Source organism: Apodemus sylvaticus, chromosome 17, assembly GCF_947179515.1.
Source record: "Apodemus sylvaticus chromosome 17, mApoSyl1.1, whole genome shotgun sequence".
Classification (NCBI taxonomy): domain Eukaryota; kingdom Metazoa; phylum Chordata; class Mammalia; order Rodentia; family Muridae; genus Apodemus; species Apodemus sylvaticus.
This window is the reverse complement of record NC_067488.1, coordinates 43,883,127-43,906,020: the sequence shown is the minus strand read 5'-3', so window position 1 is coordinate 43,906,020 and position 22,894 is coordinate 43,883,127. Positions and strand designations below refer to the sequence as shown.

General features: G+C 51.4%; 2 protein-coding genes across 2 annotated transcripts; both read left to right on the top strand.

Moving 5' to 3' along the window:
• The first annotated feature begins 1,906 nt into the window (after positions 1–1,906).
• Positions 1,907–8,644, top strand: LOC127667340 (secreted Ly-6/uPAR domain-containing protein 2-like). The gene is made up of 3 exons (XM_052160347.1): positions 1,907–1,958; positions 5,397–5,495; positions 8,433–8,644. The coding sequence occupies exons 1-3, from the start codon at positions 1,907–1,909 to the stop codon at positions 8,642–8,644; spliced, it is 363 nt and encodes a 120-aa protein (XP_052016307.1).
• A 9,295-nt stretch (positions 8,645–17,939) lies between these two features.
• On the top strand, positions 17,940–19,392 carry Ly6d (lymphocyte antigen 6 family member D). The gene is made up of 3 exons (XM_052161335.1): positions 17,940–18,028; positions 18,679–18,777; positions 18,943–19,392. The coding sequence occupies exons 1-3, from the start codon at positions 17,977–17,979 to the stop codon at positions 19,173–19,175; spliced, it is 384 nt and encodes a 127-aa protein (XP_052017295.1). The 5' UTR covers positions 17,940–17,976; the 3' UTR covers positions 19,176–19,392.
• Positions 19,393–22,894: the final 3,502 nt, after the last annotated feature.

Genomic DNA, 22,894 nt, shown 5'->3' with positions numbered 1-22,894 from the left:
AAGCCCCTGTGATCGCAGTCTGCATCAGTGGTTCCCAGCCTGATACTGAAGAAGTTGGCTCACTGCTTGGGACGATGGTGGTGCCAGTTTTGCTCACTCCTCATGCCTCTGCCTCTCAAACTGTGACTGTGTGGGTACAGGGATGGAGACACATTCCAGGAGGAAATATGCCTCCTGCTCTGAGATGCCTACCTGGGGTCCACCCATAGGAAATAGTAAGCCTGTGCTCACAGCCCTGGGCCTGCCTCTTTTCTCTAGGCCTATGATCAGGGTCCATGTCTGCTGACTAACACAAAGTTGGCTCCATCACATCATTTCTGACACCACAGCATTGCTAATCATCTGGAAGCTAAGCAAGTAGACTCCCTGGCCTGACAGAGAGCTTCATGGTACCACAGGGCTTTGAGTTCCAGCTCCAGACCAGGGAGTGTGGACTGGGCCCTGGAGCTCACGTTTGGTCACCGTCCACATGAAGGAAGTCCCAAGCTCAGAGATGACATGAATCTGTGGAGTAGAGAAGCAGAAAAGAGGCTGGGGAGTACCAGGGGTCACCGCCAACACCACCTCATTGGTGAGTAGCATATTAAGGCCCTTGAGACAGGGACATGATCAGAGATGGGGGTCCTCATAGCTCTCACAGGATGTTCTGCATCCCCCTGACAAAGGTCAGGTCCTCTTCAGCAGAAACAAATATGTCCCAAACTTGAAGACTCTAAAGAATCTGAGAAACCATTCAAGTAAGATGACAGAGCTGCCCGGAGCACAGGCTGTGAAGCCAGATTCTGACTCCACATCCCTGGTGCTGAGGTGAGGAAGTCAGTCCCCTGCCACTCGCAGCCCAGTGAGGCTCCCAGCATCTGGATCCAGCTCATGGGAGACAGAAGAGATCCTTAGGCTTCTAGGCCTCTAGAAGACACATAGAAAGGGATTCAGGCTCAGTATGGGTACCTTCTAGGCACAGGTCAGGGTAGGGGCCAAGAATGTTTTGATAAAGGTGATTTGTCTGAGGGGGGTGAGTTCTGGGCACAAGGCTATCCTGGATTAGGGTCTGAAGGTAAAAAAAAGTGGCCTGTACTAAGAACTAAGGAAACTAGGATTTATTTGGACAGGCACATAAAGCCAGGGGAGCCCAGGGAGACCTAGGCAGGAGGTCTGGGCAGGGGGAGGCAGAGGCAGGGACAGCCATAGGATGAGACAGGAGATAGTAAGGATGTGAGCTCTCATCTCTCAGCCTCAGACATCAGCAAGTCCCCATCACCAATATAAGCACAGGTCATTTCCTATCTCTCCTGGGACCCCTGGTCATTGCACAGCTCCCACCGTGGAGGCCAGATACAGGAACGGAATACGTACCAGGCTACCAGTGTACCCAGCCTTTGCCCTAGGAGGTTCCCTGCTCCAGATCAGTCTCTACGTAGGCAGAGCCTCAGTCCTGACCTCCAAGTTAGAATCGGCCTTTCTACCTGGTCCTCAGCAACTATGTGCACACTGAGATGGAAGGAGCCAGCTTCTCCCATTAAACTGCGTTGGCTATCTCTCTGATGTGATGGAGAACACGGAGGACAGGGACTGTGATACTCAGGAGAGCCAGTCTTCAGACCCCCAAAGGAGAACCACATCTTTCTTGGACTACAAGACAGGGCTGTCACTGCAGACCCCCACCCTTCCTTCTCCAGAGTGTCTCTGGGCTCTTGGTAGCCAGAAGGGGAGGCTGCTGGCTCAGGACCAAAAGGCAGGTCAAAGGGCACCTTGGAGGTGGGCTGAGGGAGCCTGGGTGTCATGAGTCAGGCCAGCTCTGCTGCCCCAAGCTCATCCTCCAGACAAATTACCAGGTTTCCCAGGCACCCCGTGGCCTTATAAAGGCACCCTCTCCCTGGTGGCTCCCAGTTGCTGGTGGACATCCATGATGAGGTCCCTCCTGGTGCTGGTGCTGCTGGCTGTTGTGTGTGCTTCTCTGGGTAAGGCTCTGGCTACTCCTGGTTTGAGGGGAGGCAGGCAGCCTCTGGGAAGGGTGCGGGAGGCTGAGGCCGGTGGGGCTTCGGAGCTGAGAGAGAGGGTACCATTTAGGGCACTGGCCTGGTAAGGAGGTTGCAGGGGATAAGGAAGAGGCTTCTATGGTGATGCTCTGCCCAGCAAGATTGGGAAGCCTCTTCCTTTTAGATAGTGTGTGGTACCTTTCTGGCTGTTTGTATATGTTGGGGTGGAGTGTAAAAATCAGGGTGAGAGGACAGAGGTGCAGGAAGGGGAAGTGCCCTGGGTACCAATGTGAGCACTGAGTCCCGGGATTTAGCAAGAATGGCCAACTCTCTCCCCTCTTCTCAGAATGAGGCACTCCTGGAATGTAGGACTCTTTGTGTTAAAAAGGGAAAAAGGAAAGAAGGAAGGACGTCAACAAGACAGACTGTATAGGTCAACCCCTCCTGCCCACTCTACCCTGACTCTGATGACCTGGTTTAGGGACAGAAATGAGGCCGGAGGTGGGAGGGATGTACTTCAGCCTGTGATTATCAGTGGAATAATTATCATCTCCAGGATAATTAGCCCCATCAACTTCCCCTGAGTGTGAGGAGGGGGGCGGAAGGAAAAGAAGAGGGAAGCAGTCTGGCCACCAGGCACACATGTAGGAGGGTAGAAAGGCAGGCAGAGAGACACTGAAGACTCCTGGGCTAGAGGCTGGCCTGGGGAACAGGGAGGAGGTCGGGATTGGGTTGGGAGCATCAGAGCAGGGATAGCCACTAAGCAGGGACCATCAGCCCTGGAGGCAGGAAGCAACTGCAGGCGAGGAGGGCGAAAGGTCTGAGTCAGAAGGTGGGGACACTGGCTGGCTGGGACACTTTTGTCCTCAAGGCTCAGCTTTCCTGGAAGGTTGGTTGACCTTAGAGCATTTCTGCAGAACAGTGGGAACTCTTTGGGACTCTGAAGGCTTAAGGAGGGCAGCCCGGGGAACTCTCACCAGCTCCTTGGGCAGAAGGTCTTTGGGGACCACAATGAGGAAACTAGGGTACTATGAAGTCCTTGCTTAGAAAAACCAAGGAGTGTCTCCCCAGCTGGACAGGACTGGGAACTAGTCTGCAGAGGTACTGTTTGGTGTGAAAGAACATAGCCAGAAGACATTCCCAACAAAACCACCATTCTCTTGTTGTATATCTCTTATCCCAGAAAAGAGTGCCACGAGCACCTCCCAACTCTCAAGAGAGGCCTCCACAGCTTCAATACTGATGACTCTGTTGTGGGAGGTGTAGTCATGGAACTCCATGGGTAAAACTGACAAGGTCCAAGCAGGTGTGCATTGTTAGGACACCTGTTATCCGACACTTACAGAGAAACCCCTCCAGGACACATCCCTGTAAGATGTTTCTACAGGACACACCTGCTATTCAATACCCTTAAGTGAAACTCCTACAGGACACTCCTTACAGGACACCCTTCCCAAGGCCTGGGCACAAAGTCATCTTTCCTAGCAGCTCAGCCTTTGTACCAGAATCCCTAGCCTGTCTTGTCACAGCCGAGGGGTCCTTTCAACCCTCCACGCTGGCCTTGGCTCTGCCGTTCAGCATCATTGGTCAGTGCAGTTGTTCTCGACCACACACAGAAATTCATCCACGTGGGCTCAGGCGTGGGTTTGGGCTCAGGTTATTCTGCCCAAACCATATTTCCTCTCAGAAGAAGTCACCATGGAGTGATCATTGTGCCTTCTGCCCAAGCCACCCTTACGGCCCAGTGAGTCAGCCATGCCTAGGTAGCCTGTGTTCTCTTGAGGGGGCCTCTTATCATTTTTTTCCTGTGGTTGGAAGCTGTGGCCAATGCCACGGCATCTGGAACTACCCACCTCAGGAGCCCATCCGGCTCCCTAGCACTGACAGATTTCGCTGAAGCCTCTGCCTTCAGCTTGGACGTGAGGACCACCAACAGGCCTTGAGCAGAATGGGGCAGGGGCAGGCTGTTTCCTTTCCTCCAGATGAACAGCTCTAAGTACCTACTGATGCTTAGAGACACAAGAAGTTGTTGCTGCTAGCTCATCCTGGTTAGGATGCCATCTATCCATAGGAAGGCAACTGAAAGTTCCCAGCCCTGCAAGTTCCCTTCAGTCCCCTTCCAAGGAAAGAAGGGACAGGAGCCATGCACATTATGAATTCTGTCATTTTATCATCTGAAAAGGCCAAGAACACTACTAATCCCACATTGTAAGTGAGGACACCATGGATCACATTAGGGGGTCATAAGAATTAGAGGTTCTAAATCACTCCCTTTATATTTCTTCTTGATATCCCATCCCTTCTGCCACCCACCATCTATCCCTCTGTTCATGCACCTACCTACCCATCTACCCATGTATTCAACTTAACATCCATCTATCCATGAACCCATCTACCCATACATCCACTCACCTACATACCCATCCATCCATTTACCCTTTCACTACCCATTTATTCATCAGTCTGCCCATTCCTCTGCTGATCTGCTCACACATGCATCCATTCACTCATCTATCCATGTAGTCATTATAACCACACACTTACCCACCCATCCACCCACCTATCTACCTATCCACCTATCCACCTATCCAACCACCCATCCATCCATCTACCCATCCATCCATCCATCCATCCATCCATCCATCCATCCATCAACCCACCAATCCATTCATTCATCAGTCCATTAATCCACTCATATATTCATCCACCCACCCACCCATCCACCCATCCACCCACACATCCACTCACCTATCTATCCATCAACTCACCTATCCACTCTCTACCCCCACCCTATCCATCCATCCACCCACCCATCCACCCATCCATCTGCCCATCTAGGCATCCATTCTTCAACCCATCTACCTTTCTACCTATCCATCTGTCCACTCATCCAACCATACATACATATTCCCATCTATCTAGCCATTCACCCATTTTCCAACCCACCTAGCCATGCATCCATCCACCTACCCACTCATACGTATATACATACATTTACCTACCCATCTGATCCTGCCAGCCCCATTTATCTGATAAAGCTCTTCTATACTCACTAATGCTCTCAGACTCTTTGACAGACAGATAAACACAGAGCAGAGAGGCAGATATCTGTGAGAGCTCATAGGTGCCAGAGAAGCTTTAGGCAGAAAACCTCTGAGTCTAGCCTGAGGGCAGCATGCCATCACACCACACACCTTTCTGTAACTCAAGCTGACACTTTGATACTGACATATACAGGGCTAGAGAGGATACAGGGAGGAGCATGTCAGAATCACTACCACGAAGGTCCTAGTTTCTCAGACCTTCCCAGAGGATTGGGGAAACTCCTGGAGGGGAGAGGAGGAGAGTAAGACCTTGAGTGGGCCACTAGGCACGTAGCCCCAGCCCCAGCCCAGACTGATGGCCTGTGCTTCCCCCCAGCCCGGGCCCTGCACTGCCATGTGTGCTGTGGGCACGAGAACTGCGAGTCTCTCGTGGAGTGCGCCTTGACGGACAAGTACTGTGTGATCACTCGGGCCAGTGAGTACCCTGGGCCATGCAGGCCCCATCTTGCCCCACCAGCACTACACAAGTGCTTTCCAGCCCCCTTTGGCCTCTTTCCATCCTCCACATCAGAAGCCCTCAGGATCCCCGCTTCAGGCCCTAGGGATACCATTATTCTCTAGTTTACAGTTTGAACTAGGCTGACGATTAGGTGGGATGAGGGTTGGATGTAAGCTGAAATATTGATGACAATGGCATCGCAGCCTGGTATTCCAGGCCCCTCTGGACCTTCACTGCTCACTCAAATCCCTGTCTACAATCAGCTAGCCATAGCCTTTGTCCCTGGCTACCCTGTCACAAGTCCATAATTCAATCCTGCCACTGTTGAGAATCCCTGACCAGTAGTACTGTCCCTTCCCAGGCTAGACTCTGTTCTCCCTGTGCCCCATGGTCCACCTGCTTCTCTTCTGAGCAGTGGAGCCTAGCAGGGGCCTCAGGCTTGCATTTGGGCTATGGTGGATTTCAGGCTTGGTGCTGGAACAGCTGGGCACAAAGGCCACTTATCTGAAGTGGTCCCAGAAGAAAGCATGGGTGTTAGCAGAGAGGCTGACAGACTTTTTCAGACTGAGGATCCAAGTTGGCAAATGTCACCTCTAAGTCTCAAAGGGTTTAGGGCTCCTTTCTTAGCTGATGCCATTGGTATTGAGTCATGAGGCCTTTGGCCCCAGGGAATGAATGGTCATTAGGTAGCTTCATCCAAGAACCCATTCTGGGAAGAGGGGAAGGAAGCCAGGTGGAGTCCCAGTATGGCCTGAGATGTTCACAAGAACAGTTTCCTACAAATCCCAGTGGTGACATAGCCCTTCCAGCCCAGACTTGGAGTCATCCCTATTTTATGAAGAAGAAGACAATCTAGTTCTGGTAGAGCCATACAAGTACCTAGCCCAGACCCTATACTGTAGATACTTCTGTCTACACTCTGGCATACATTCTGTCTACACAGTTTGTGCTGCAAGAGGTAAAGACCTAGTGGGCTGCAGGCCCAGCAATTGCCCAGGGCACAAGGCAATTGCATCAAAGATGGGATCTTTGTCCAGCAGCCAGAATCTAACAAAGACCTAATCATAGGGACACTGCTGAAGTAAAGATGGAAAACAGTGAGAACCCAAGGGTACCCAGGAATCAGCATTCCCCATAGTTTCATCCCTGGGCAACAGCTTCTGTCTGGTATCCCAGGGCTCCTGCCCTGTCCTTGCCCTTCTGGCATCTGCCCCTTGCCAAGCATGCATCTGCTTGGCCTGTAGTCTGTCCACCCACCTCCCAGAGTGTCCGCTGACTGTGGGAACACTGAGATACATGGAGCCATTGCTGTACCCCAGGTTCTCAGACGTCACAGCCAAGCAAAGTTGAAAGCTATTCTTCAGAAGGCAGTAGAAAGAACCCTGGAGAAGCAACGGGGATTGGAGTCAGGAGCTTTTTGTAGAAGAGTCCATTGTGGATAGAAAGAGGCATCTGTCCCTGCCTCTATCCAGTGAAGTGACACAGACAAGTCAAGGGTCTTCCTGGCCCCAGGGTGAGGAGGAAAAGGGGTGCAATGATATTAGTTGTCTGCTGCAGATACTGCATGTTAGTCCCATGGGTTGGAGGACCCCTCTGGCTGCTGGGTTTCAAGGGAGAGAGGATAGATGGATTACCAGGACCTTCTCTTTCTAAACACTGGGCAAGTAAGGGTGCCCTGGGTGTCCATAACTCCTGGCAGCTTTCCACTCACAGCAACTGATTTATCTGGCATGGTAAAGGTCCCTACTTCGGAATTGGGCATTTACTGCAAGGTGTAAATTCTAGGATCCTTTTTGCCCCAGGAGGAGGTTGTGTATCCTTACAGTGAGGCTTCCTGGGCCTGGACAAGTAGAAACCATTTGCAGCACCTGCCAATGGCTTTGGGTCCTATTTCATCTAGGAGCAGCTGCTACGATCCACTCTGACTCCCAGCTCACAGCATGGCCACGGCCATCAGAAGACCATTCAGAAGTGGCGCTGAGCTCAGTCACTAACTACTGCCAACTCACAACTCACATGTCTCCCATACACCAGTGCAACTCTCAAATGATCCACAACTCTTTCATTTTCCTAAAGAAGGGCAGAGGCAAAGACTGGTTCCACCTTTGTTCTTTGTTTTCTAGGTAGGGAAACTGAGGCATAGAAGCATCCCAGAACAGTTACCTCACTCCATCACACAGTATCTGGGCCAACTCCAGGATATAGGCCCCCTGCACACAGGGCTGGAGTCACAGCTCCCAGAAACTCCGAACAGTGTAGGTTAAGGGAAGATTCTTATTTTTTCCCAGGGCTATGTGTTCTCAGGAGTCCTGCTGTCCCCACTGTGTGTGTATATACAAAGCAAGTCATCCCCACCATGTGCATGCAGAAACAGCAAGTCTTGCACAGTGGTCCTTCCTGAGACACCTCCAAAAAGGGCCAATCTCCCCTTTTCCAGGGACCCATGTAAGCCCAGCCTCAGTTTTCTTCAGGATCGTGAGACCTGGGTAGCCATAGAGCTTTCTGGTCACTCAGCCTGTCTAGCACCAGACCCAAGAGCTGTGAGAGCTAAATGGGGCCCGAGCCTCTTTTCTGGTGTCTGAATCCCAAAGGAGAAGGGAAGGATGGGGTGGAGAAGAGAGAGGAGAGGAGAGGAGAATCGGCTCCCAGGAAAGGGAAAATAGAGAAAACTGAGAAACCCAGAGACTGAGAGAGGAGTCTTCAATTCAGTCCTTGGCCTCAAACGTCACAAAGGACACCCTTTTACAAGGCTCTTTGGGACGCCTCCAAGCTGCCACCTCGAACACTCAGAGACCCAGGAATTACCTCAAAGCATGTGGCCCCGAAGCTGCAGGTTTCCTAGAGCTGGCAGGGTGATGACAGCTGTGGGTACTACAGGGACAATACCCATGACCATTCCTCCTGTTTCCACAGCCAACCCTGGTGGCATCCTGGTCATGAAGTCCTGCGCCCCAACCTGCCCCAACAGCACCGTGTCTGCAGATGGCCGTGCCCTCTCTGTCTCCTGCTGTCAGGGCAGCCAGTGCAACCGCAGTGCTGCCTCAGGTCTGACCAGCAGCCTTGGTGCTCTATGGGCCAGCGCCTCTATCAGCCTACTGGGGGCGCTGCTTCGAGCTGCCTGGTGAGGGCCTGGGATCTGTCTGCAGGCTCAGCAGCATCCTGCCCCCACCCAGCCCAGGCTGTTACTCTCTCTTACCATTAACCCCAAGACACATTCAGTCTTCCCTACTCTCACAGAAAGGAAGTAATGGCATCTGTCCCAAAGGCTCCTGCCCCAGAGCCCAACTCTCCTGCCTCAGGAAATCCTCCAACAAGGGTACAGGGACACACCTCTCTAAGACCCTCACCTCTGTGAGACCTCAGATTTTTATTGAGTCCTGGGAGTGCCTAGTTACCTTCAGTCGGAGGAGCTGATGTCTCCCCCATACTATCCTGTCCTTGCCAGAAAGGATGCTTGCTATATATGGCTATCTGGATCCTTGGGCCCCCATCTGGATCCCTGGGCCCCCCTTCTGTGTGTGAAGTGACCCTGGCATATGACATGATTGTAAGGTTTGGGCACTGTCTAACTGAACATCAGCTTCTAAAAGATCCCCTGACTTCCCATTGTGTGGGTATGGGGGTACGGCAGATCACTTTGGGCTTCGTGTCAGGTGTTGGAATGGGTATCCACCCTCCCCGGGCATGGGGAAACCTGCTTCGTCTCCCTGGCAGCACCATCTTGCCAGCCCTTCCCCGATGCTGTCCTAGGAGAAGAATAAATGTGCAAGTCTGTTTGGACCCAATGTCCAAAGTGTTGGGTCTTGGGTATTTCTGGTTCTTGGTCAACCTCATCCTCAGAGACAGGCAGGTAGACATGAGACAGGGCCAGGTGGAATTCTTAATGCACTAACAAGCCCGGGTTCAGGGGTGGTGCCTGCCCTGGACTGAGGTCCCCTGTGTCTGTACTGGGTCCCATTGTCCAAAATAGAGGAAACAGACTTCCCAAATTAGAAGGGTCCCCTGACGGCTCTTCTAAGTTGTCCCTGGTGCTGTTACTGGTGAGATGCTCGAACCCGTCACAGTGCCCCCGGGGTCCCCAAAAGTCCATACTTTTGGGTTGTTTGCACAGCAACCCCTCAGCTTTCTGAGTAATCACTAGTACTCTGAGGCCACCTAACGCCACATCTCCTTGGGATCTCTTCCTGAGGGGCAAAGCCTGAGCCCTTCAAGTCTGGAGAGTTTTATTCCCTACCCGTGCTGTCTTCCCCTGTCACTGTAATAAAACCCTCTGACAAAAGCAGTTTGTGAAAAAGTTCATTTTGGCTGGCCCGTCGAGGTCCAGTTCATCAGGGTTTAAAGAGGTCAAGGCAACCGGACCTGAAGCATCTGATCTCACTGTGTCCACAGTCCAGAAACACAGAGAAACGCATGCTTGCTGCCCAGTTCCCTTTGAAAATAGTTTCTTTTATGCATATTTGTGTTTTCTCTGCATGCGTATCTGCAGATCACATATGTGCCTGGGACCCAGGAAAGTCAGAAAAGAGTGTCAGATCCCTTGGGACTGGATTTACAGGTGGTTATGAACTGTCACATGGGTGCTGGAATCCAAACCAGGCTCCTCTGAATGAGAAGCCAGTGCTCTTAACTCCTGAGCCCTCTCTCAGTCCCTACCTACTCAGTTTCTTTTCTCCACTTATACAATTCAGGGTCCCAGCCATGGTGGGTTTTCTCACCTCAAATAATACAATCAGGATACTCCTGCATGGGTGTGGCCAGAGTCTTTTTTCTTTCTTTCTTTTTTTTATTCGATATATCCTTTATTTACATTTCAAATGATTTTCCCTTTCCTGGATCCCCCCCCCCAAAAGTCCCATAAGCCCTCCTCCCTCCCCCTGTTCCCCAATCCACCCCTTCCCACTTTCCTGTCCTGGTATTCCCCTACACTGCTGCCCTGAGCCTTTCTAGGACCAGGTGTGGCCAGAGTCTTATCTCCCAAGAGAATGTAGATTCTTTCAAGATGACATTTACCAAGATCATACCCACCCAGTGCTCCAGTGCCTGGAGAGCCCGCTCTGCCTTGTATGGGGCAGCCCAGGAGCTTTCTCAGGTCTGGAGCTTGTACCCTTGAGTTTTTTTTCTGTCTCCAGGCCTGTGAGAGCCACCTTCCCTGCTAGCTTACCTATCCAACCCCCGGTCTCCACCCTGCTCTTCTGTTTCTTGTCCAGAGGCTAAAAGATATACCTCTTTACTGTTCTCCGATTCTTTGCTGGAGACAGAGCTCAGAGGTACAGTATTTACCTAGTGCAAAAATGTGTTCCTCATATTCCCAGATGACAAGGACAAACTTCCAGGACAGTGGAGGGTGGTAGTGGGTGTCCTATCTGCCTAGTAGGAATGGCTTCCACTGCCTGGGCTTGGCACAGAACTTTTCCCAGATAGTGTTTTCCTCTACTGGGAGAATGGTACTTGGTCCTCCACTCAGCATCCCTTCTCTTGCCTGCTACAATCCAGGCAATGGAGCCAAGACACACCCTCTTGCTCCCTCCTTGCTACCTCCCTGTGTGTGTATTTTCAAGAGTTCCAGAAGACTTCTCCTAACCTCACAGGGCCACAGTCCCTTAGTGTCTAGACTCAAGTGCCCTACCTCACAATGTCCTCAAAGACTGCCTAAGTCAGAACCATGCACTAGTCAACATTTTGGAACACTGGTTCTCGGTAGCGGTGAGCTAGGACGGTGGAGAAGGCTCTCTACCTGCAGCTGTGGAGGGCAAGAAAGGTAGGGAGGGCTGAGAGCACTGAATGAGCTGAGAGTGCTGAGCTAGGCCCCATGAAGCCTGGACCTACCTCAGCTCCTGCATCTCTTAGGTAGGCCTTCCCTGGGTGGCCAGTCTACGTCTCTGGAGTTCAGGACCTAGAGTTGTGAGGCAGTCATCCAGAAACACCAGGCCCTCTCCCGTCTGAGCAACTTTACCACAGTCTAACCAGCCAGGCCTCACCCTTCAGGGAATCCAGTCCCCATTGTATGGTTGCGACTGTCTCCTGTTTTCAAAAGTTGGGCAGGGCAGGGGGACAGGTTGTCACTGAACTAAGAACCTCTCTTGGTCTTGGAAGAGGAAGGGGTTATACACAGAACTTTCTAGAATAGCCTCCCACCAACCTTTACAGCTCCCAGGAAAGTAGATGATGTAGGCAGCCTGAGCTCTCTCCACTCCTCAGGGTGCCCAGACATCTGCAGTCAGCACACTCAGGGAGCCTCCTGAAAACAGGCCTCCTGCTACATTTTGGATCCCGTAATGACAACAGACTCACCCTGCCCTGTGGCAAGAGATGCTAACTGCCAGCAAAGCTGAAATCCACGTTCGGCGTTGCCAAAGCAGAGGGAGGAAGAGGCCTTCGGGGAGATAGTAAAACTGACTGCTGTGGGAAAGTACCAGGGCCCGTGACCCACAGTGGAACAGCACATGCAGAGCTCGGAGGTGGCTTGAGGGGCCTGCAGGAGCCAAGAGCGGAAAGCCCCTGAAAAGGGGGGCAGTGGAAAGTGGGGTGGCCAGCCTGGGTAGGATCAGATTTCCAGGGCACCATTCAGTAAAGACAGCAAAGTAAATTTCGAGATATTAAATATGAACAAGACCCATGAAGACAAATAGGTTACGACAGCAGGCAGAGGGATGGGGGCTGTGCTGCATTGAGTGGTCCAGAGAGAGTCAGTGGGCCAGATATAGATGGGCAGATGGGTATCCAGGTGACGGGTGGATGAATGAAGGGATGGAAGACTGAGTGGATAGCTAGGCAAATAGATGCAGAGATCCATAGGAGGATTAAGTGGATGGGTGGAGGATGGATGGTGGGTAAAGGGGTGGATGAGTGAATGAATGAAGGGTAGGCTGGGAGGATAAGGTAGGAAGACTGGGCTTGATCCTAAGAGCACTTAGGTCAGCCATAGCCTTCAAGCTTGAGAGTCATGGGGTTGGCTAAGAGGTAGAGACAGCCTGGTAGGAGCCCCAGGGCCCGCAGAGGGTGTAGCTGGAAGAGGTTGGTGCACACAAGGGACTGCTGAGGCACTGGCTCCCTCAGGTCCTCAACTGAAGCCAGGGTGGGGAAGAAGCAACTAGAACTCTCCAGGGCTAAATCTGGTCCTAGTGCAGCTGGAAATGAAAAGCTAGACCTGGGATTAAGCCCAGTGTGACAGCTAGTGAGAAATTCTGTTTAATTCTTTCCATCTGCCCAGTTGTCCATTTGATCTGGTCTCTTATATGATGTATCCTGTATTCTGGGCACCGGCATCTCTGCACTCCAAGGACCTGCCTATGCCTCCCTCTTATGTAACTCTGGGTACAGACAGCACGTTTCTTGAGCGCTCCCTGGCAGGGCAGTTTAGGACCCTCCTCCCTGTCCTGAGGCTGTCCTCACACCCAGAGAAGACTACAGCACCATGCCAACTCCTCAGGAGCTACACACCCTTGCCCTGGATCCAGCGCCAAAGTGGGATCCTTGAGGGCACCTGGCTAAGAGCCTCCTGATCCAGCTCAACCACCTGAGGATGAAGGAGCAGGGTCTGGCCTCCCACCCCAGTCATGTGAGAACAGCCATCTGCTTTAAGGGTAGCTCTCTAAGGACAGACAGGTCAATAGGGCAGCAGTGTGGTAAGACATCCCTTTCCCTCTAGGGTAGAACTGGAGTTGTTTTCCCCAAGTCCTCTCCTATCCCCTAAAGTTACCCATGTGCCACAGGCTCCTGAGCAGCCACCCTCAGTCTTGCCAGCTTTGACTCTCATCCTTGACAATCTCAGCTTTCTCTTACAGGGTAACTTCTAGTCTCCCAGCAACAGATCACAGCAGTGGAGGTCATAGGCTAAGGACAAAGGCCTGGAGGGCAGAGATGATGCAGACCAAGTACCTCTTTCCTGGGATAGGCTGAGACCTCACTGAGACTCCTCCAAGAGCAAGCCTGCACTGAGTCACAGGGAGGGGCTCATGGGTGGGGTAACAATTCACCCAAAGGTCCTGGAAGTATCATAGGGATTGTCAAGACCTCATCCTGGGGTTGGGGTGCAGGTGAGAAACTGGCTAGCACTCAATGTAATCACCCATCCTGGAGCTATGACTAAGAGAGGCATCACATTACTTATCTTACAACTGAACTCATCCCAAGTCTGTCCTCATTGCTAACAAACTATGGCCCACTGGCTCTTCCCAGACCACTCAACCCAGCACAGCCTCCACTACCTCACCTGCTGTCCTAACCTATTTGTCTTGTTCATACTTGACATCTTGAAATTCACTTTGCGGTCTTTACTGACTCTGCTGAAAATCTGAGCTCTGTGTGTGCCTTATGTGCATCTGTAGCCTGTGTGTCCAGCATGGAGACATAAGCATGGATGATACTCTGCAGATCTTACTTATGGGATGGGTGGACAGGCAGGCAGACAGATGGATGAATGGATAGATGGACAGGTGGGTATATACAAGATGGTGGGTATATACAAGATGGTGGGTATATACAAGATGGTGGATATATACAAGATGGTGGGTGGATGAGTGGGTGGATGAGTGGGTAGATGACTGGACAGGTGGATACATAGAGCCATAGGATAAGCAGATGGATAGAGCATGGATGGGTGGGCAAATGGGTAGTGATGGGTGGGTGAAGGATAGGTGGATGAGTGAAGGGGTGGACAGGTGAGTAAGGGGATGGATGGATGGATGGATGGTGGGATGTGAGGGTAAGTAGATGTATATAGAATATATGGATGGATTGGTAAGTAGATTCTCAAGTAAGAGGATAATAAGAGATGGTTGAATGATAGATTGATAAATGGATAGATAAACTCATTGAGGGATGGATAAGTGAGTGAATTGGAAGAAAATAGAGAGTGCACGAATGATAGGTTGATGGATAAGCAAATAGACTTATGGATGGACAGAGTTAGATGATTGACTGATAGATGGTAAATGAATAGGTAATAAGCAGGTGATGGTAAATGGATGGGTGAATGAATGTGTTCATGGATACTTGAATGGGTATTGGACGAATGATTGATAGATGAATAGTGGGAAAAGGTGCCTCTAGGGAATTGGTGGTGGTGGCCAGGACCCCCGAGAATAATTTAAGGTGTGTGAAGGGTATGCCAGGTGCCAGACAAGTGAGCAGTGCCCATGTCTATGTTTGTGGCTCCATGCGTAAAGATTACTCCTATGCCAGGAGAAAGGGTTGTGGAGGGAAAGTCCCAGGCCCAGAGGCCAAGCAATGGTGCCTTTTCTTGAGTGATGCTGACCAGGGTTCTTTCTGCCTGTCTCTGTGTCATCTGAGGCTCTACCTGTGTGATTAAGGACAGAAGGGGCCCCAGGGAAACACTCCTAATTCTGTTGTCTGACTCACCAAGCATTTACATGGCCTTGCAGAAAAAGACCTAGCACTAGGGTGTGGCGTGGGAAGCCAAGACTCTGGTGCCCTTGTCTAGTGTCCTCTCCACCAGCTGATGGGCACCAGCCTCAGGTCCCAGCTTAGACAGATCGACATAGGACAGTCCTCCTAGAGTGCTCCGGCCCCCTACCTCTCTAGCTGTCCTGCTCATTCAGTGCTCTACACAGAGCAACGATATCTGTGTCCCTCTCTCCTACTTGTCTGTGGCACAGGACTGTGCCCTGCCTCTCTCCTCCCTCAATGTCCCTCATACAAATAGTGACTAGAGAACAGTCGTTCCTGATTAAGTATTATGAATTAATTAATTAATTAGTTAATTAATTTTGCTTTTAAGTACAGGGCAGCTTTGGGGGATTCTAGACTTACACCTCAAGGTGTTTGAATACCTTCAGCCTAGGGATCTGACCTGTCTACTGAGTGCCCTCTTCAGGCCAGGAAAGGGCCCTGGACTGTACTTTCAGAAGGGCTGTAGTGCTCTGTTGTATTTTCTTTCACCCATATGCCATGGCCTTCCCTCTAAGCCACTCATGAGGCTCTTGTTATCTCTGTATCACAGCCATGAATGCGAGGGGGAGGGACGTGAGTAGGGAGACCTCTGCTCCAGACAGAAGTCCAGGCTTGTCTATCAACTTCCTGGCCAGCCTATGAGGTTAGGGACCGGCCAAGTTGGTGGGGCAATGATAGTGTTCCCTGCCCTGTGGCCCACTCATCCCACTTCCTGGGCAATATTCTTCAGCCAGCATCTCCAAGGTGGAAATTAGGTCTCAGCCCCAGACCCAGGAGCTATGAACCAGGACAGAGAGGGTCCATGCTCTACATGAAGGGGGCACAGAAGGCAGACAGGAGGGAATTGATGGCTCCTTTGCCCACTCCATCTGGAACAGCCTCCAAGTGCCAGCCTGGCCACCTCCAACAGGACCCTTGTTGACTGTCTCGCTACCCAAAAGAGCTCCTGCCACCAGAATCACAGTCTTCTAAGGGCAAATTTAGTATGTGGCTGTTTTACACTTCTGTAGACCCCAGCTGGGGCTAAGCAGCTGACACATCCTCCTAGCAAACCTTCCAAGGACAAAGACTCTTCCCACCGTGGTTGCTGACCTCACCTAGGGCCTCCAGATCCAAGACCTGTGGCCATCATGAAGCCTGAGGACCCAGGAGCAAAAGCCAGCACGCAGATACCTCCTCCTACCAGGGTGAGCGTGAAGCCTGCTGCACACTGCTCTCAGTCTCAGGCCCAGACCCCCATTTCTTGTCTGCCCCTCATTCCCAGACCCCAGAACTCCATTGAGCCCAGGAGAAGCTCCAAACCTGTTTTTCCAGCAGTTTCCTAATGAGTCATCTTCCCGTGTTTGCCAACTTCTCCGTCACCACCCTCTCATGGAGACCCAAGTTCTGTTCCCAAGGCTCAGAACCACTCTCTACCCACCAATCATCCCTATGTCTGATGTATTCAGGGAGGGGGCGCTGGAGCTGTGTGGGCCTTTCCAAGGAAGCAAGGAGCCTGAATTTCAGGCCTTTCCTGATGCACTTCAGCTGCTGTAAATGAATCCCAGGGAGTCAGGTATTACCTAGCAAAGCAGGGGAAGGCGTGGGACAAAGATGGACCCTCTCTAGGAGCTCTTCTCCAAGCCACTTCCAGATTCCAGGTCCTTCCAAGTCCAAAACCACTTCAAGAAGAACCGCATGGAAGTTCTAAGGACACTACAGCTTTACTTCACTTGCTTCAGCTCAGGAGCCAGCTAGCCCAGGGGAAAGCAGAGAGGAGGGGCCAAGGGTCTTGAGCCCATATCTGGTTGGCTCAAAGGTCTATCTATAGGGCTCCAAGATTCTCAGCTTTGCCCAGGCCAACCATCCCTGAAGCAGATTCTGACCTGCCCATCCTTGGTGTGTGTCTATCTGCTTTTCAGGGATACTAGAGGGACAGGTCCAAGACTAATTTTGTCTTTGCCCAGCCCATTGCTGATAGCTTGGATCTCCAGGACAGGAGCAGAAGGAGGATTCTATTGGGCCCACCTAGTCTACCCACTAGAGTCATGGGGTAAAGAACGTCTCCTATGCACAGAGAGAGAACATAGGTGGGGCTCAGGAGCCATGACGAGACCTTCATCAGCACTTGCCTGGGGTCCTGGGTTCTGAGGTCAGCCAGAGGAGCTCTCAGACATAGAGGATCAAGGCAGAGACCCACAGGTAACAGTTACACAGTGGGAGAACGGCAGTGTTCTCATTACCATCATGTGAGGGATGGGGGTGAGGGAACAAGTAGAGGAAACTCACATCTGCACAGCAATGAGAAGCCTCCAGAGCGTGTTGCTCTTCAGATGACCCTGTCCAACCCTGTCCCTACCCAATTTCCTGAGAAGGCCAAGCTCCCATGATCTGGGATTTTCACAGCCCTAACCTGGCCATACCTGCCACAAACAGAGACTCTCGTTTCTCTCCCCCTACCCCACAGTCACCTCCACATCCTCAGCAAGGACCATTTGTTTCCCTGGAGGTTGGTTTCTTGATCCAAGTCCCCACTGGGTGAACCAAACACTGAGCCCGGAGCAGAGGAACAAAAGCCCTGTGCCTCCCAGCCTGTAGGTCTGGAGACTTCCAGCATAGGCTGTGACTAGTCACAGTCAGTGGTGATTGGATGCAGAGAGTAACAGACTGAAATGGAAAGGCAAAGACAAGGTGACCCAGGTACAGGCGTGCAATCCACAAGGAAATGGAGAGCCAGAGAGAGTGGAAGAGACAACAGCAGAGGAATGGAGACTCAACCGCATCCAGTGTCTGGAGCAAGAACCAGACTGGTCTGTCAGGTTTCTGTCCACAGCCAACCCTGCTCAGGGAGGCAGGCAGGGATGAGGGGACTAGGAACTTCAGTCCCTCCAGGTGGCAGAAGTCAGGCCTGTTCTGAGCTGTTGAACATGGGGCCAGGGAGGGTGGGATGGGTCCTGATTTGCATGCTGCTATCTGCCCTGCCCTCACTTACTCCTCCCACAGCTCCTGCCCATCTATAAGATCTGGGGAGAGAAAGGGCTCTCATTGATTCCAGCCGACGTTTAGGATGAAGACAGCTCTGTTTCTCCTCCTTGCTTTGGCTGTGGCCACTAGCCCAGGTGAGAGGCTGTACCTGGGGACTGGGAAGGGTTGGGTAGCTTTGTCTTGATACTAGACGCTCAGCTCTAGGCAGATTGGGCTTGACAGGATGTCATCAAATGTGAGAAGTTGGAATTTAGACTCAGAAACCTGTTGAGGGGTACTTGACTCTTGAAATTTAAAACAAACTTATTTTAACATCTTAACTCACCAGATCTTAAAAACACACTATTTCAGAATCAGGCAATTTTAGCACTAATTCTTAGAAAAGGGGTGTTTTGAGAGAGAGGAGAGCTGGAGATATCTTTAGAAGTTTCCTTTACTGCCTTTGCCACCTCCTATCTGTCCTGGACAACACTAGAGTGGTCAAACCTCTTTCTACAGGCTCTTCAGAACTCAGACCTTAGGGGTAGGGGAAGCTTAGCAAAGACCCGAGGTCCTTGAAAAGTCCTCTCTCTGCTCTGCACTCCCTCTGCTTCCTCACCTCTGCCCAGGGGTGGCACTGGATAGAACATCCTCTCTAGGCCTTCAAGGGATATCTAGACACCTCTGAGCTAAACACAGATACGAGCTTTGTGGCATCTGGGGCAGGAGTTGGGGTGACAAATTCCAAAGGCTCTGTTGTAGCAAAGACCTTTACTTGACTGACTCGATAACCCTCATCCTCCAGCCTGGGCACTACAATGTCATGTGTGCAGCAGCACTACCAACTGTAAGAAAGCTCAGGTCTGTCCGGCCAACTCCTACTACTGTAAAACCGTCACCACAGGTGAGTGGCAGCCAACGTTCCTCAGGGTCAAGAGATCAGCCCTAGGCTCGATACGGGGGGATGGGCCAGTGAGGGTGATAGTGGGGGTTAAGAGTGGGTGCTGCTGTGTGGGAGCCAGGGTGCACGGTAAGCCAGGCCTGACGCCCTTTCCCCTCCTGTGTGCAGTGGAGCCTCTGAATGGGAACCTGGTGAGGAAAGACTGTGCAAGCACATGCATCTCCAACTACAGCCAGCAGGGCCACGTCAGCAGTGGTTCCGAGGTCACACACTGCTGCCAGAGTGACCTGTGCAATGAGAGTCTGAACAACGCTGCACCTGGACGTGCCCAGCTCAGCAGCGGCATCCTGGGCCTGGCAACGAGCCTCGGCCTTCTCGCTGTTGTGACTCTCTGCCTGTAATTCACTGCTTGGAATTTCCCTTGCCTCTCCCCTTCTAGGCCCCAGGGTCCCCACGGCCCCTCCTTTGGCCATGATGGAGGCACCAGATGCTAAGGCTGGGGGATGCCCTTCAAGGCTGGGGCTGAGTCCTGATGGGCATCAAGAGTCGATGTCATACATAGTACAGGACAGGAAGGTGTGGCCTGCTTCCCAGCATGAAAGATGACGGACAGACATGCTCCATCGTCTCTGACTTTGTACTTGTTCCATTTATTTTTCTACTTGAAACTTTACTTGGAAATAAATGATCTAAATATACCGCATCTGTGTGGAGTGTGGAGTGGGACAGTAGGTTTTCTGGTACATGTTACCCTGGACAAGCCCTGGCAGCATGCAGGAGCGCCTGACACCTGGCCTGGAAGGCATCTCCATTCCTGGAAGGGGCAAACTCACTCCAAGTCCCGTGCAGGGAGGAAGGACAGTGTACCCAGGCCTCAACCTCGAGATTCTGGTTCCCCAAGATTCCTCATAGAGTTTCGAGGGCACTGCACATAGCCAAGGTCCAAGGTGAGTCCAACTACCAGGATGACCTCACTCATTCCTTAGGGACTCATCCAGATGTGGATATTGGTGGTGCGAGTCAGTACACGCTGACGAGATGCAGGCTAGCAGGGGACAGCCTTAGAGACTATCTATCTAGGACCGCTGCTTGCTTTCCCATGAAATGGGTTCCCACTGCTGCCTGGATTCCTGAGTGCTTCTTGGATTTGCATAGTTTCCTGAATGGGGACTGTGTGGTTGGATGAGGGAGAGGTAGTCAGCAGATATGCAAACATGCAGTCCTTCTTGCTGCTAAGCAGGCTAGCCCATTCCACTGTAGCTACTATCCTATGGGCCCAGGAAGATGGGTCTGTGTGGCAAACCCTGCCCTTTGCAGATGACAGAGGTATAGTGAGGGCCCCTCTTCTCTTTATGCACCTACACCCTGAACCTTGAAGCACACTAAACCTGCTTCTAAAAGAGGGCTGTGAGCGGTGGCGGATGATCCAAGCTCCCTAAGCCACAGAGCCTCAATGTCTAGGTAAGCAACTGCTTGGTCCGGGGTGAGCCCTGTTACCTCTGCCCAGTGGGTCTCTTGTTCTGGGCCCCTCCAGGTCCTCACTTGGAATATGTGCTGACTGGATCTGCTGAGCCTGGGATATTTTACACAGATTCCCACACCCAGCCACTATTGCCTGTATTGGGAGCTGGTCTCCACCAGAGCCACCACCCTGTCTACTAGACACTGTAGGACATTTATCTCTGATGAGCAAGAGAGATGGGGGGGAAAGACAAGGAGGAACATGCCCTAACCCATGCAATGCAGGGAAAGTTTTCTTTCCGAGAGTCACAGGAGACACCCTGCATTGACTGCTATGTAGTAGTTGTTCCCTAGGATTGCCATTGCTGGAGCTCAGGGCCAAGCCTGGTGCCAGGGCGCCTCCTAGTGGTCAGCAGAGTCAAGCAGCAGAAGACATCTGTCAGGAGGGAATTCTTTGCCATGCTATCCACATTCCCTTTGCAACACTTCCTGTTCCTCTCTGCAGGTGCTCCGAAGTATTCCGGGCACAGAAAGCCACCTGCAGGTGGGAGTCGGGCAGAAAGGAGGGCTAGAAGAGCCCAGGCTGAAGCCCTAACCATTTCAAAGTGTGGAAACCGCTGGGAGCAAGGAAGTGACTCCAAAGTGTCCCCCTATCGGGCCAGGCATGGGAATGCTAGTAGTAAAGATCCCTGATAGCTCCCTAGAAATCAGGAAGCCCAGGGACCACCGAGCTCCAGGACAGAGGGAAGAGCCAGTGTCACCAAATGTCTAAGATGGCTTGCCACAGCTGACATGTAAAGGACAGCTGTTGTGTGTCCTTTTCTGGCGAGACATGGCACTGATGGCAAAAGAACCATTCGCCCAGGTCTGTCGGAGGCTACGTAAAGGAGTGTGTGTGTGTGTGTGTGTGAATGGTTTCTTACGTCATGGGTGACTCAGATCACTAAAGTTCCCACCCCAGCCTGGGGGACAGCTCATGAAAGGTACGTCCTTATAGATAGTCTCCTGTCTTCTGCCTATAGAAGCCTGCAAGACAGGAGCTGATGAATCTTGCGAGCTTATGGGCTTCCTGAGACTTAGGAGATTTATTTACATCTTGAGCCTTGTAAACCCCCTGTATGTCCAGAGTCTCAACAAGCCTCCTTCCTCCATGTTTCAATTAGTAAAAAAAAGTTATATAGCCGCCATCAAAGAGTGGACTCAAGGGGGCTGTAGAGATGGCTCAGTGGTTAAGAGTGCCGACTGCTCTTCCAGAGGTCCTGAGTTCAATTCCCAGCAACCACATGGTCCAACATGGTCTGTCTGTGATGGGACTTGACGTCCTTTTTAGGTATGTCTGAAGCCAACTGATCATGTCTTCTAAGAGGGCCAGCCTACTCAGAGCTTCTATTGTCCTTGCCATCCCAATGGGTGTGGCCTATAGTCTTGCTGGCAGCTCAGACTAATAGCCCTTTTCTCACAGAGAACATAAAGACTGCCTATCACCTGATCCTCTAGTCATTCGCCTGGGTCTGGCTTCTGGCAAGCCCTTTCTCTAGCCCAGCCATCGACAAAAGGGGGCTGGTGCTACTTCTGGGCATGCTCATAGAACTGGCCTTCGAATTGACCAATTCTCTTACTGTTTTGATTTTTCTATTTCATTGATCTCTTCTCTTTTTTTCTTTTTAGTGTGTGTGTGTGTGTGTATGTGTGTGTGTAGATGCTGAGTGTCTCCCCTATCACTCTCTACCATATATGCTTTTGACTCAAAGTGGCTCTCTGAAAAGTGGAACCCAAAGATTTGGCTGGACCGGCTGGCTAGGAAGCCCCAGCATTTCCCAGCCTGCACTGCCCAGCACTGTGGTTTCAGGCAGATACCACTTAGCCCAACTTTTAGGTATTTCTTTTCTGAGCAACAGAACCTGCTTTGTTTTCCCAAGTACCGAAGTTCTGGTGTCTCTCCAAACATCATTTCAGAATAACATTTCTTCAGATGGCGCCTTCTGTTCCAGCAGCGCATAGACGCTCAGTAGCCATAGCAGTTCTCGGGGCTTTTCCATGGTGCTGGGGATCCGAACCCCGGCCTTCAGATTTGTACAAGAAGGACTTTACCCACTGAGCTGTCTCTCCAGCTCTGCTCATGTTTCACTCCATCTTGCCTCCTTTGGGTTAGATTTGCACCGATTCCGGTTTCTCATCAGGGACCGCTCTCTCTCCTCCAACAGCACTTCGCGGCATCTCCTGCAACAGCACTTCCGTGGCATCTCGCTGTGACTGCACCGGAGACTGTGACGGTCTGTCCTCTTCATCTGCCAGGAATGTTTTCTGACTTCCTGATTGATGCCCCATGGGTTATTTATTTATTATTTATTATTGTTATACAGCTTCTGTAAATTTGTAAAAAAAAAATTTTGCTCTGATAATTTTTAAACCTTGCCCATGCATGTATTGAGATTTATTTGATGGCTCAGAATATGGTCTGTCTGAGTTACTTTTCTATTGGTGTGGCAAAACACCATGCCCGAGGCAACTTAAATAAGAAAGCATTTAATTTTGGTTTGCTGTTTTGGAAGGGTAGAGCCCATGCATGAAGGAGCAGAGGCAGGCGGCAGGTAGAGTCGAGAGCTCAGCCGTGATCCCCATGCAGGAGGCAGAGGGAGCTATCTGGGAATGGTGTGAG